Source organism: Oncorhynchus mykiss, chromosome 1 (assembly GCF_013265735.2).
Source record: "Oncorhynchus mykiss isolate Arlee chromosome 1, USDA_OmykA_1.1, whole genome shotgun sequence".
Taxonomy (NCBI): Eukaryota; Metazoa; Chordata; class Actinopteri; order Salmoniformes; family Salmonidae; genus Oncorhynchus; species Oncorhynchus mykiss.
In genome coordinates, this window is record NC_048565.1 from 18,752,037 (window position 1) to 18,767,577 (window position 15,541).

General features: G+C 41.7%; 1 protein-coding gene across 4 annotated transcripts in view; it reads left to right on the top strand.

Annotated features, from left to right (window-relative positions):
* The window catches only part of LOC110499138 (nicalin-1), a 28,303-nt gene extending 14,382 nt beyond the window's left edge, over window positions 1-13,921 (top strand). The window contains exons 7-15 of one of the 4 annotated variants that reach the window (XM_021576190.2): window positions 4,873-4,961; window positions 5,190-5,329; window positions 5,499-5,725; window positions 6,366-6,453; window positions 6,596-6,634; window positions 6,891-7,051; window positions 12,680-12,733; window positions 12,863-12,941; window positions 13,128-13,921. In XM_021576190.2, the coding sequence (XP_021431865.1) occupies window positions 4,873-4,961; window positions 5,190-5,329; window positions 5,499-5,725; window positions 6,366-6,453; window positions 6,596-6,634; window positions 6,891-7,051; window positions 12,680-12,733; window positions 12,863-12,941; window positions 13,128-13,190 (940 nt within the window). In that variant the 3' untranslated portion in view covers window positions 13,191-13,921. Of the gene's footprint in view, window positions 1-4,872; window positions 4,962-5,189; window positions 5,330-5,498; window positions 5,726-6,365; window positions 6,454-6,595; window positions 6,635-6,887; window positions 7,052-12,679; window positions 12,734-12,862; window positions 12,942-13,127 lie in introns of all 4 variants that reach the window. The other 3 variants (XM_021576276.2, XM_021576363.2, XM_021576109.2) reach the window with 3 other exon arrangements.
* Window positions 13,922-15,541: the final 1,620 nt, after the last annotated feature.

Below are 15,541 nucleotides of genomic sequence, written 5' to 3' on the forward strand. Positions count from 1 at the left end.
CTATTGTCTGTGTGTTTTCGTGTTTTTTGTAACTTATTTTGTACATAATGTTTCTGCCATTGTCTCTTATGACTGAAAAGAGGTTCTGGATATCAGGACAGCGATTACTCACCTCGTACTGGATGAAGATTTTTTCTTTAATGAGTCAGACGTGAAGGATTTACTTCAGACACCAAACAAGGCCAAAATCCCCGTCATTCACATGAAGAAGAGACGGTGATATCGGGGACATAGGTCGGGGTGCCTTGTAAGCATCCACCGGCGAGTGAGTAATCCGCCTCTACCATCAGTCCTATTAGCCAACATGCATACATTGGATAATAAAATGGATGAGCTCCGATCAAGACTATCCTACCAACTGGACATTCAACTGTAAATCTTATGTTTCACTGAGTCGAGGCTGACAGCTCGCTGGGTTTTCGGTGCATTGGCAAGATAAAACTACTGCCTCCGGTAAGACAAGGGGTGGCGGTCTGTTTCTATTTGTAAATAACAGCTGGTGCATGAAATCTAATATTACGGAAGTCTTGATGTTTTGCTCATGATCTCATGATAAACTGTAGATCACATACACTGTATTTACCAAGAGTTTTCATCTGTATTTCTCGTAGCTGTCTATTTACCACCACAAACCCAATGCTGGCACTAAGACCTCACTCAACGAGCTGTATAAGGCAATAAGCAAATAAGAAAATGCTCATCGAGAAGCGGCGCTCCTAGTAGCCGGGGACTTTAATGCAGGGAAACTTAAATCCGTTTTACCTCATTTCTACCAGCATGTTACATGTGCAAACAGAGGGGGGGAAAAACTCTCTACCACCTTTACTCCACACACAGACGCGTACCAAGCTCGCCCTCCACTTGGCAAATCTGGCCATAACTCTATCCTCCTGATTCCGGCTTACAAGCAAAAACAAAAGCAGGAAGTACAAGTGACTCGCACAATATTGAAGTGGTCAGATGACGCAGATGCTAAGCTGCAGGACTGTTTTGCTAGCACAGACTGGAAGATGTTCCGCGATTCTTCCGATGGCATTGAGGAGTACACCACATCAGTCACTGGCTTCATCAATAAGTGCATCAATGACATCATCCCCACAGTGTGATCGTACGTACATACCCCAACCAGGAGCCATGGGTTACAGGCAACATCCACACTGAGCTAAAAAGGTAGAGCTGCCGCTTTCAAGGAGCGGGACTCTAACCCGGACGCTAATAAGAAATCACGCAATGCCCTTCGATGAACCATCAAACAGATGGTTCATCGGATGCTCCTCGGATGTGGCAGGGCTTGCAAACTATTACAGACTACAAAGGGAAGCACAGCTGCAAGCTGGCCAGTAATACGAGCCTACCAGACAGGATAAAATACTTCTATGCTCGCTTCGAGACCACCAACACTGAAGCATGCATGAGAGCATCAGCTGTTCCAGATGACTGTGATCACGCTCTGTAGCCGACGTGAGTAAGATTCACAAGGCCGAAGGGGCAGACGGATTACCGGGACGTGTACTTCGAGCATGCACTGATCAACTGGCAAGTGTCTTCACTGGCATGTTTAACCTGTCCCTGACCGGGTCTGTAATACAAACATGTTTCAAGCAGACCACCATAGTCCCTGTGCCAAAGAACACCAAGGCAACCAGCCTAAATGACTACCGATCCGTAGCACTCACGTGTGTAGCCATGAAGTGCTTTGAAAGGCTGGTAATGGCTCACATCAACACCATTATCCCAGAAACCCTAGACCCACTCCAATTTGCATACCGTCCCAACAGAACCACAGATGATGCGATCTCTATTGCACTCCACACTGCTCTTTCCCAAATGGAAAAAAGGAACACCTACATTTGAAGTCGGAAGTTTACATACACTTAGGTTGGAGTCATTAAAACTAGTTTTTCAACCACTCCACAAATTTGTGAACAAACTATAGTTTTGGCAAGTCGGCTAGGACATCTACTTTGTGCATGGCACAAGTAATTGTTCCAACAATTGTTTACAGACAGATTATTAAACTTATATCACTGTATCACAATTCCAGTGGGTCAGAAGTTTACATACATAAAGTTGACTGTGCCTTTAAATAGCTTGGGAAATTCCAGAAAATTATGTCATGGCTTTAGAAGCTTCTGATAGGCTAATTGACATAATTTGAGTCAATTGGAGGTGTACCTGTGGATGTATTTCAAGGCCTACCTTCAAACTCAGTGCCTCTTTGCTTGACATCATGCTTGACATCAGAAGAAATCGGCCAAGACCTCAGAAAAAAGTTATCCTCCACAAGTCTGGTTCATCCTTGGGAGCAATTTCCAAACGCTTGAAGGTTACCACGTTCATCTGTAAACAATAGTATGCAAGTATAAACACCATGGGACCACGCAGCTGTCATAACGCTCAGGAAGGAGACGCGTTCTGTCTCCTAGAGATGAACGTACTTTGGTGCGAAAAGTGCAAATCAATCCCAGAACAACAGCAAAGGACCATGTGAAGATGCTGGAGGAAACTGGTACAAAGTATCTATATCCACAGTAAAACAAGTCCTATATCGACATAACCTGAAAGGCCGCTCAGCAAGGAAGAAGCCACTGCTCCAAAGCCACCATAAAAAAGCCAGACTACGGTTTGCAACTGCACATGGGGAGAAAGATCGTACTTTTTGGAGAAATGTCCTCTGATCTGATGAAACAAAAATAGAACTGTTTAGACCATAATGACCGTTGTTTTGTTTGGAGAATAAAGGGGGATGCTTGCAAGCCGAAGAACACCCTCTCAACCGGGAAGCACGGGGGTGGCAGCATCATGTTGTGGGGGTGCTTTGCTGCAGGAGGGACTGGTGCACTTCACAAAATAGATGGCATCATGAGGAAGGAAAATTATGTGGATATATTGAAGCAACATCTCAAGACATCAGTCAGGAAGTTAAACCTTGGTTGCAAATGGGTCTTTACAAATGGACAATGACCCCAAGCATACTTCCAAAGTTGTGGCAAAATGGCTTAAGGACAACAAAGTCAAGGTATTGAAGGGGCCATCAGAAAGCCCTGACCTCAATCCTGTAGAAAATGTGTGGGCAGAACTGAAAAAGTGCGTGCGAGCAGAGAGGCCTACAAACCTGACTCAGTTTTACACCAGCTTTGTCAGGAGGAATGGGCCAAAATTCACAACTTATTGTGGGAAGCTTGTGGAAGGCTACCCAAAACATTTGACCCAATAAACTATTTAAAGGCAATGCTACCAAATACTAATTGAATGTATGTAAACTTCTGACCTACTGGGAATGTGATGAAAGAAAGAAATGCTGAAAGAAATCATTCTACTATTATTCTGACATTCCACATTCTTAAAATAAAGTTGTGATCCTAACTGACCTAAGACAGGGCATTTTTACTAGGATTAAATATCAGGAATTTTTAAAAACTGAGTTTAAGGACCCAGGGACTAAACACCTCTCTGCAACTGGATCCTGAGCTTCCGGGCCACCCTCCAGGTGGTAAGGGTAGGCAACAACACGTCTGCCACGCAGATCCTCAACACTGGGGACCCTGAGGGGTGTGTACTTAGTCCCCTCTTGTACTCCCTGTTCACCCACGACTGCATGGCCAAGCACGACTCCAATACCATCATTCAATTTGCCAGAAGACACAACAGTGGTAGGCCTGATGAGACAGCCTATAAGGAGGAGGTCAGAGCCCTTGCAGTGTGGTGCCAGGATAACAACCTCTCCCTCAACTTGATCAAGACAAAGGAGATGATTGTGGACTACAGGAAAAGGAGGACCGAGCACGCCCCCATTTTCATTGACTGGGCTGTAGTAAAGCAGGTTGAGAGCTTCAAGTTCCTCGGTGTGTCCACATCACCAAAAAACTATTTAAAAAATTGTCAGACTCAGTCACCCAAATCATAGACTGTTCTCTCTATCTCGCGGCAAGCGGTACCAAAGCACCAAAGTCTAGGACCAAAAGGCTTTTGGTCCTAGATTTGGCGCTTTGGTACCAGCTTCTACCCCCAAGCCTTCTACCCCCAAGCTGGACAATTAATCAAATGGCCACCTGGACTATTTACATTGTCTCCCCTCTCCCACCCCCATCTTTATGCTGCTGCTACTCTGTTCATTATCTATGCATAGTCACGTCTACCTACATGTACATATTACCTCATTTACCTCTACTAACCTGTGACCTCGCACATTGACTCTGTACCTGTACCCCCTATATATAGCCTCGCTACTGTTATTTTGTTGTTCTTTAATTATTTTCTATTTTCTTTTTTATCTATTTCTTTTTTTACTTTTCTTAATAATTATTTTTCTTAGCTGCATTATTGGTTAAGGGTGTGTAAGTAAACATTTCACTGTAAGGTCTACTACACCTGTTGAATTCGGCACGTGACAAATACATTTTGATTTGAAATTAATGTAAATCTGTGGGCGTTAAGGCACACTGCCAATTTTCCATGGTGTTAGGTGAACTCTGGTATCAACTTATTCTCCATACAGACAGAAACAAAATGCTAACCAGCAACCACTGCTAACTCTGCATAAGGGCTGTTTGCATATCACTAGTAAAAAGGAACAAAAGAGCAAGAAGCCCCACCCTACCATAGAGCGGGTAGGGGAAAAAGGTGCAGTCGTCAGGAAGCAAAAGTACAGGACAGGTAAAGCAAGGTAAAGACAAGTCAGCCACTTGTTGCAGATTTCAGAAACACTATTGCAACTGACTAGCCTTTTCTCCTCTGATATTCTATGTTTGGAATTCCCAACATGTAGCTACCAGACTGTACAAGTCTGTTGATCTAATGGAGGCCAGTGAACATCCACATTAATAAGAATGTACTCTCCTGTCATTTCTAACACACCTGCTGTCTTCTTAGATACAACCTCCTGTTTTTTGTCTCTGGAGGAGGGAAGTTCAACTACCAAGGCACCAAGAGATGGCTGGAGGACAACCTGGATCATACAGGTACACTAAGCTCAGAAGGCTATAGACTCAGTTACTGGACAGGTATTATGACTGCCACAGTGGGACACTGTAGAGTACACACTGCAAATGAATGGAAATTAAACGTGATACCGGCAACAATTCTTGTTAAATTGTGGTCCTGCATGCAAAACAATGGGCGTACATGTTCATATTGCAGTTTAAACAGTTTCTCTTTTCCTCCATCCTTTCCTCCCTCTCTCTCTGCAGACTCCAGTCTGCTTCAGGACAACGTGGCGTTTGTGCTGTGTCTGGACACCCTGGGGAACGGGGACAGTCTGCACCTCCATGTGTCCAAACCACCTAAAGAAGGCACCACCCAGTACGCCCTGCTCAAAGAGCTGGAGACTGTAAGGACCACGACGGAACACTCACCACACACAGTTTTTTTAGTATTGAAATTCATATGATACACACCACTGATACAAACTAACATATATTGACCACATATAACACATCCCTACTGTTCTCATTAGGTCAAGTTCTCCTGACCTCTAACCTCCTCTGTGTTCTTCTCAGGTGGCATCCAGCCAGTACCCAGAGGTCAAGTTCTCCATGGTGCACAAGAAGATCAACCTGGCAGACGACACGCTGGCGTGGGAGCACGAGCGCTTCGGGATCCGCCGGTTGCCTGCCTTCACCCTGTCCCACCTCAACAGCCACCGTGAGGCACAGCGCTCCAGCATCATGGACGTGCGGTCAGTGTCCCCCTCTTCTCGCCACGGAGTGGGAGAGCCCCCTGCTGGGTGGGTTTATTACTGCAGTCCGACCAAGCATCCAACCGCCTGTCACCCGCAACTGTCTTGCTACACCCCCCCCCCCCCCCCCCCCCCCATTCTGCCCTGCCGACCCCAAACCACACCACAAGCTACACCTAACACACCTTTTTCAATATAATAATCAACTGCTCAATAGGATCAATTGAATCAGGTGTGTAAGTGCTGGGCTAGAACAAAAGCCTGCACACTTTAGCCTGCACACATTGCTGCCCTCCAGGACCGTATTGCCCCACCCCTGCCTTTGGGACCGTAGATGTGGGACTTGTAGAAATCTGATTTCACAGGAAGGTGGAGCTATTGGTCTCTGAGATGCTTAACTGACACGAATACTGTGTCTTACTGTTAGCGGTACCTCCAGGAGGATGGAACATAGCTTGTAAGTGGAATAGAAAAGGTTAAGAAACACTGGGCTACTGGGTTGATTTTGGATTGGACACCTTCATCCCGCCGTAGGGCACCGTCTATCCTCCCAACCTCATCACTGCCATCTCCCCTCCTCCCAGCCCAGTGGACTGTCTGCTCCCCTTCCATTCTCCTCCGTTAGTTTTTTTTCTTTGTTGAGGTGCTCCTGATTGCTGGTTAATTTAACTGTGAATTACTGTTACAGACCGTATGTGGATCTGAGAAAGCTCAGCAGGAACACAAAGCTGATTGCAGAGTCACTGGCGAGAGTAATCTACAACCTCACAGAGAAGGTAAAGATATGTACAATATAGGACGTTTCATTATTCAAAGTTATATAATGCTTTAAGTTGAACTGTACAGCAGGTTTGACCTTTCTCTCTCTCTCTCTCGTGTGTGTGTGTGTGTGTGTGTGTGTGTGTGGTGTGTGTCCAGGGTGCTCCAGGAGACCTGCAGATCTTCACTGAACAAATGGTGAGTGGTTGAATGTGACTGTACCTGCTGTCTCCTCCCTTTCAGGCTGTCTCTGATGTGACCTTTACCAAGCGTCTTTGAAGGCTGCTCTACATACCAGGACTCTTAGGCTAGTTTGTGTGGTTAGTTTTGTCATAGCATGGACCGTTAAAGTCAGGGTCACGATGTGTGTGTCTTAACAAGACAAGTGTGCATCAAGGTGTGTACTATAAGACCACTGATGATGAGTGTGCGACTGTGTGTTTGTGTCCAGCAGGTGCAGGAGGAGCAGCTGTCGTCAGTGGTGGACTGGCTGACAGCCCAGCCGCGGGCTGCCCAGCTGGTGGACAAAGACAGCAGCGTGGTCAGCACCCTGGAGTACCACCTGGGACACTACCTGAAGGACGTCCGCAGGCACTACGTCAAGGCTGACAAGAGGTGACCAGTCACTGACCACAGTGCTACGGCTAATACAAGGTGTCGCTGGTCCTCTAGACTGGTCACCGCTAGTGGTTCTGCCGTGTATGCCTTGGGAGGAATCACAAAGCCACTAAGACCGCTCGTAGTGAATGTCATGGATATATTGGAATTGGTGGATATATGGAGACTTAAATACCCTGACCTAGTGAGATATACATGGCGGAGGCTTAATCAAGCTAGTCGCCTTGACTACTTTATTATACCATTCTCTCTGGCACCAAAAGTTTAAAAAGTGTTGATAGGGGACAGAATGCGGTCGGATCATCACATTATTGGCATATATATTACTCTTACAGAATTTCCACGTGGGCGAGGATATTGGAAGTTTAATCAAAGCCTACTAGATGATAAATTGTTTAGAACTAGGACAGAAGAATTTATAACTGACCTTTTCAGACATAACATAGGTACAGCAGATACCCTTACTGTATGGGACACTTTTAAATGTGCCTTTAGAGTCAATGCAATTCAGTACTCTATAAAACAAAAGCAATTTAGATCAAAAGAGTCCATATTAACAAAGGAAATTGAAGGACTAACAGTACAGTTAGATAGCAATAAAAACGGTACTATAGAGGCACAGAATAAGTTAGAGGAAAAACAAAAAGAAATGGAGGAACTTATTCAAGAAAGATCTAGTGTAATACATTATAAAAATAAAGTGAACTGGATGGAATATGGGGGAAAATGCACCAAATTCTTTTTCAATCTTCAATATAGAAATGCTACCAAAAAAAATGTATTAAAACTTGTTACAAATGACAGAGGCACGCATGAATCACCAAATGATATTCTGAAAGAGGAAGTAAAGTACTTTAAGAATATGTTTTCATTTCAGACTCCTCCATCTCCACTAACTGAAACTAATTATATGGATTTTTTTCCTAATAATAATGTAAAATTAACATCTGTACAGAAAGACTCACGTGAAGGCCAAATTACAGAGGAGGAACTGCTTGAGGCAATTGGGGCCTTTAAGGATGGGAAAACTCCAGGGCTGGATGGCATACCAGTGGAAGTATACAAGGACCATTATTGGCTTGTTTTAACCACTCCTATATAAATGGTAGATTATCAGACACGCAACAAGAAGGTCTGATATCATTATTACTGAAACAGGACCCAAGTGGTATATATAAAGATCCAGTCCATTTAAAAAATTGGAGACTTCTTACACTTCAGTGTTGTGATACAAAAATCCTAGCAAAATGCTTGGCACATAGAATTAAAAAAGTATTGTCAGATATTATTCATCCTAATCAGACAGGTTTTTTACATGGACGATACATTGGAGATAATATAAGACAAGTACTGGAAACAATAGAACACTATGAAATATCGGGGACACCAGGTTTGGTTTTCATAGCTGATTTTGAAAAGGCTTTTGATAAAGTACGACTGGAGTTTATATATACAGTGCCTTGCGAAAGTATTCGGCCCCCTTGAACTTTGCGACCTTTTGCCACATTTCAGGCTTCAAACATAAAGATATAAAACTGTATTTTTTTGTGAAGAATCAACAACAAGTGGGACACAATCATGAAGTGGAACAACATTTATTTGATATTTCAAACTTTTTTAACAAATCAAAAACTGAAAAATTGGGCGTGCAAAATTATTCAGCCCCTTTACTTTCAGTGCAGCAAACTCTCTCCAGGAGTTCAGTGAGGATCTCTGAATGATCCAATGTTGACCTAAATGACTAATGATGATAAATACAATCCACCTGTGTGTAATCAAGTCTCCGTATGAATGCACCTGCACTGTGATAGTCTCAGAGGTCCGTTAAAAGCGCAGAGAGCATCATGAAGAACAAGGAACACACCAGGCAGGTCCGAGATACTGTTGTGAAGAAGTTTAAAGCCGGATTTGGATACAAAAAGATTTCCCAAGCTTTAAACATCCCAAGGAGCACTGTGCAAGCGATAATATTGAAATGGAAGGAGTATCAGACCACTGCAAATCTACCAAGACCTGGCCGTCCCTCTAAACTTTCAGCTCATACAAGGACAAGACTGGTCAGAGATGCAGCCAAGAGGCCCATGATCACTCTGGATGAACTGCAGAGATCTACAGCTGAGGTGGGAGACTCTGTCCATAGGACAACAATCAGTCGTATATTGCACAAATCTGGCCTTTATGGAAGAGTGGCAAGAAGAAAGCCATTTCTTAAAGATATCCATAAAAAGTGTCGTTTAAAGTTTGCCACAAGCCACCTGGGAGACACACCAAACATGTGGAAGAAGGTGCTCTGGTCAGATGAAACCAAAATTGAACTTTTTGGCAACAATGCAAAATGTTATGTTTGGCGTAAAAGCAACACAGCTGAACACACCATCCCCACTGTCAAACATGGTGGTGGCAGCATCATGGTTTGGGCCTGCTTTTCTTCAGCAGGGACAGGGAAGATGGTTAAAATTGATGGGAAGATGGATGGAGCCAAATACAGGACCATTCTGGAAGAAAACCTGATGGAGTCTGCAAAAGACCTGAGACTGGGACGGAATTTGTCTTCCAACAAGACAATGATCCAAAACATAAAGCAAAATCTACAATGGAATGGTTCAAAAATAAACATATCCAGGTGTTAGAATGGCCAAGTCAAAGTCCAGACCTGAATCCAATCGAGAATCTGTGGAAATAACTGAAAACTGCTGTTCACAAATGCTCTCCATCCAACCACACTGAGCTCGAGCTGTTTTGCAAGGAGGAATGGGAAAAAATGTCAGTCTCTCGATGTGCAAAACTGATAGAGACATACCCCAAGCGACTTACAGCTGTAATCGCAGCAAAAGGTGGCGCTACAAAGTATTAACTTAAGGGGGCTGAATAATTTTGCACGGCCAATTTTTCCGTTTTTGATTTGTTAAAAAAGTTTGAAATATCCAATAAATGTCGTTCCACTTCATGATTGTGTACCACTTGTTGTTGATTCTTCACAAAAAAATACAGTTTTATATCTTTATGTTTGAAGCCTGAAATGTGGCAAAAGGTCGCAAAGTTCAAGGGGGCCGAATACTTTCGCAAGGCACTGTAAATGCCTAGAATATTTCAATTTTGGGGAATCTCTTATAAAATGGGTTAAGGTTATGTATAGTAACCCTAGGTGTAAAATAGTAAATAATGGCTACATCTCAGAAAGTTTTAAACGTCCACTATCGGCATATCTATTTATTATTGCCATCGAAATGTTAGCTGCAAAGATTAGATCAAACAATAATATTAAGGGATTAGAAATCCATGGCTTAAAAACTAAGGTGTCATTGTACGCTGATAAGTCATGTTTTCTTTTAAAACCACAATTTGAGTCTCTCCACGGCCTCTTAGAGGATCTAGATACTTTTGCTATCCTCTCTGGATTAAAACCAAATTATGATAAATGTACCATATTACGTATTGGATCACAAAAAAAAAATCACATTTTACATTACCATGTAGTTTACCAATTAAAAATGGTCTGACGGAGATGTGGACATACTCGGTATACAAATCCCAAAGGAAAGAAATGATCTCACTCCAATAAATTTTTATAGAAAGTTAGCAAAAATAGATAAGATCTTGCTACCATGGAAAGGAAAATACCTGTCTATTTGTGGAAAAATCACCCTGATTAACTCCTTAGTTATATCACAGTTTACCTATTTGCTTATGGTTTTGCCTACACCTAGTGACCTGCTTTTTAAATTATATGAACAAAAAATATTCAATTTTATTTGGAACGGCAAACCAGATAAAATTAAAAGGGCCTATTTATATAACGAATATGAATTCGGTGGGCAGAAATGATTAAATATTAAAGCATTAGACCTCTCACTAAAGGCATCAGTCATACAAAAGTTATACTTAAATCCAAACTGGTTCTCTAGTCAATTGGTACGAATGTCTCATCCTATATTCAGGAAGGGCCTTTTCCCCTTTATTCAGATTACACCTGCTCACTTTCGGTTGTTTGAAAAGGAACAAATCTCCAAAATATCTTAATTTTTTAAACAAGCCTTAGAAAGTTGGTTGCCATTTCAGTTTAATCCGCCTGAAAGGACGGAACAAATAGTACAACAAATATTGTGGTTAAATTCAAATATACTAATTGACAAAAAGACTGTATTTATCGAATAATTTTTTTAAAAAGGTATCATTTTAGTGAATGATATCATAAATAGGACTGGTGGAGTTATGTTGCACATGCAGCTAACACAGACATATGGAAATGTCTGCTCTACCCAAAATTACAACCAATTAATTGCAGCATTACCACAAAAATGGAAGAGGCAAGTAGAAGGGGAAAAAGGTAAGGAACTTGTATGTCGGCCCTGTATTAAAGAACATAAATGGTTAAAGAAAAGTGTGATAAATAAAAACATATACCAATTTCATTTAAGGACCAAAAAACTGACAGCTGTGCCATATAAATTGCAAAATAGTTGGGAAGAGATTTTCGATGTACCCATTCCATGGCACATGGTTTATGAATTGATACGCAAAACAACGCCGGATTTAAAACTTCAAATTTTTCAATATAAATTACTGTACAAAATTGCAACTAATAGAATGTTATATATTTGGGGGATACAATCTTCCCAGCTCTGCAGATTCCGCTGTGAGGAGGCAGAGTCATTAGATCATTTATTTTGGTATTGTCCATATGTAGCTCATTTTTGGTCACAGGTCCAGGAATGGCTGAAGAATTGCAACATTTACCTAGAACTAACACTACAGATAACAATACTGGGTGATTTGAAAAGCCATAGTCAATCAATCAATAATATAATAATTATTTTAGCAAAAAATGTTTATTTTTCATTTACAATCTGTAGAAGCTATGAGAATAGGAAGGTTCAATTATTTTGTGAAGCATCACAGCACAGTTGAAAAATACAGTATATGGCAAGTAGAAATCCGAAATGGATGATGTTGAGAGACAGATGGGAGGGGTTGAGTGGAGCTGAAGGGTGGGACTAATAACAAGATAAACAATGTAAAACATACGGGATCTGTAAAATGTATATAGGTTCGGAACTTTTGTGAAATAGCATAGTTACAAATAGAAATCATCAAACTGGATGGACATCAGAAATAGAGGAAGGACTACGAACAAACAAGAGACAACTATTGTAAAGTAGACTGTCTGTAGAGTATGTATAAGATGTATGGATTGAAGGTAGAAGCAGAAGTGTTTATTAGTTTACTCCAATTGGGGGATCGGCGGAAGGGTTTGCGGGGAATAATAATAAAGGTATATTCTTTAAAAAAAGTATGTATGTGTGTGTGTGTATATATATATATATATATATATATATATTTACCCCAAAAATATGGGGGATAGGATGCAGACAATTACATTGGAAGCAACATTCTTTCCGCAATATTAAGCTGATCCACCCTCTCATAGTGTTCAAAACTGTGACAGAACCACTCCTTTACTTGTGTTGTAGAAGACGATTTGTATGGAATAAATTGTCTGGGACGGATGGGATTTTAATGAGAGTTGTACACTTTCTATTTACTGTTGTTTATTGATCCGATGACCATATGAAAGTTAATGGTTGAAGTTTCAGTGACAGATGTCATCTGTATTCTCCCTCTCAGAGACCCAGAGTTTGTCTTCTATGATCAGCTCAAACAGACCATGAATGCTTACAGGTAGGTGATAGCTGCCCACTCTATTTCTATTTAGCCCTCACAGTGCTGTTCTTTAGTGCAATAGCTTATTGATTTTTCACTTCAAACCTCTTCAGCTTGCTTTTGTGTCACATTTTGCTTTCCTAACAGGGTGAAACCAGCCATCTTTGACCTGCTTCTGGCGGTCTGCATCGCAGCTTACCTCGGAGTGATATATCTGGCCATTCAGGTATGTATTGATCCAACATCGCCATTCTGATGGTCACTAATGTTATTTTGATGTATGGTCATTTGTTTGACCTAGCCTCCCCCCTGTAACTCCTAACCAGGTCATTGTTGTAAATCAGATGACTGCCGTCTTCTCAGCCGGCTTATTTAGGGGTTAATAATGTTTCTCGCTTTTTTCTCTCTTCAGCACTTTGGAGTTCTCTACAGTGTGGTGCGCAGAATAACAGCACCCAAGACCAAGCAGCATTAAGCCCCTCCCCTTACTATCCTCCAGACTCTTCCTCTCCTCACAGCGACAACGAGTTCTAGCCAATAACAAAACGGGGGCGGACCAAGCAGCTCTTATGATATAAAAACATTTTACCACCCAATATATTGCCTTTTTCCCTCTTTGGAAATGAAACATGTTGAATCATTTCTCTCTGCCAAGTTTAGTCATTTAGTCGGTTCCTTTAGTCTTCCTGTCCTCCTGAAAACAGATGTCAAACGTTACCACCTCGTAAACCCAGTCCCACATTAACCGCTATTTCCCCCATGATCTGAGATAATTCGATAGGTGTCAATATGGTAATAGCATCACCTGGCTCTTTGATTGGCTAAGTGCGATTTTCACCAGCTTATACCCAACCAATCCTCTCCGTTCTACACATGCATAAGTAGGGAGGGACTAGGGGTTGATGTGGGATTGGGCATTTCTAAATCCATGGCTCACTCAGTGCCCTATAGTGTGAATTTTGCCAAACGTCAGTGGGTCATCTTCTTGGGCAGCTATGGAGTAGCAGTAGTGAAACTTGGTGATATTTGTTTGGATGGTCAATGTATTTGGTCATCATGACTAGATTTTTTTTTTTTTTTTCTCTCTCTAACCCAAATTAGTTTTCTTATTGTTTAAATTACAGTGCCTTGCGAAAGTATTCGGCCCCCTTGAACTTTGCGACCTTTTGCCACATTTCAGGCTTCAAACATAAAGATATAAAACTGTATTTTTTTGTGAAGAATTAACAACAAGTGGGACACAATCATGAAGAGGAACGACATTTATTGGATATTTCAAACTTTTTTAACAAATCAAAAACTGACAAATTGGGCGTGGAAAATTATTCAGCCCCCTTAAGTTAATACTTTGTAGCGCCACCTTTTGCTGCGATTACAGCTGTAAGTCGCTTGGGGTATGTCTCTATCAGTTTTGCACATCGAGAGACTGACATTTTTTCCCATTCCTCCTTGCAAAACAGCTCGAGCTCAGTGTGGTTGGATGGAGAGCATTTGTGAACAGCAGTTTTCAGTTCTTTCCACAGATTCTTGATTGGATTCAGGTCTGGACTTTGACTTGGCCATTCTAACACCTGGATATGTTTATTTTTGAACCATTCCATTGTAGATTTTGCTTTATGTTTTGGATCATTGTCTTGTTGGAAGACAAATCTCCGTCCCAGTCTCAGGTCTTTTGCAGACTCCATCAGGTTTTCTTGCAGAATGGTCCTGTATTTGGCTCCATCTATTTTAACCATCTTCAATGTCCCTGCTGAAGAAAAGCAGGCCCAAACCATGATGCTGCCACCACCATGTTTGACAGTGGGGATGGTGTGTTCAGCTGTGTTGCTTTTACGCCAAACATAACATTTTGCATTGTCGCCAAAAAGTTCAATTTTGGTTTCATCTGACCAGATCACCTTCTTCCACATGTTTGGTGTGTCTCCCAGGTGGCTTGTGGCAAACTTTAAACAACACTTTTTATGGATATCTTTAAGAAATGGCTTTCTTCTTGCCACTCTTCCATAAAGGCCAGATTTGTGCAATATACGACTGATTGTTGTCCTATGGACAGAGTCTCCCACCTCAGCTGTAGATCTCTGCAGTTCATCCAGAGTGATCATGGGCCTCTTGGCTGCATCTCTGATCAGTCTTCTCTTTGTATGAGCTGAAAGTTTAGAGGGACGGCCAGGTCTTGGTAAATTTGCAGTGGTCTGATACTCCTTCCATTTCAATATTATCGCTTGCACAGTGCTCCTTGGGATGTTTAAAGCTTGGGAAATCTTTTTGTATCCAAATCCGGCTTTAAACTTCTTCACAACAGTATCTCGGACCTGCCTGGTGTGTTCCTTGTTCTTCATGATGCTCTCTGCGCTTTTGACGGACCTCTGAGACTATCACAGTGCAGGTGCATTTATACGGAGACTTGATTACACACAGGTGGATTGTATTTATCATCATTAGTCATTTAGGTCAACATTGGATCATTCAGAGATCCTCACTGAACTTCTGGAGAGAGTTTGCTGCACTGAAAGTAAAGGGGCTGAATAATTTTGCACGCCCAATTTTTCAGTTTTTGATTTGTTAAAAAAGTTTGAAATATCCAATAACTGTCGTTCCACTTCATGATTGTGTCCCACTTGTTGTTGATTCTTCACAAAAAAATACAGTTTTATATCTTTATGTTTGGAGCCTGAAATGTGGCAAAAGGTCGCAAAGTTCAAGGGGGCCGAATACTTTCGCAAGGCACTGTAAATGTTGAATAGTGTGTCGATAACATGATTCATGGCCTTGACTGAACTAATGAAATAAATGTATGAATAAGAATGATAGTGTCCCCTATACTTC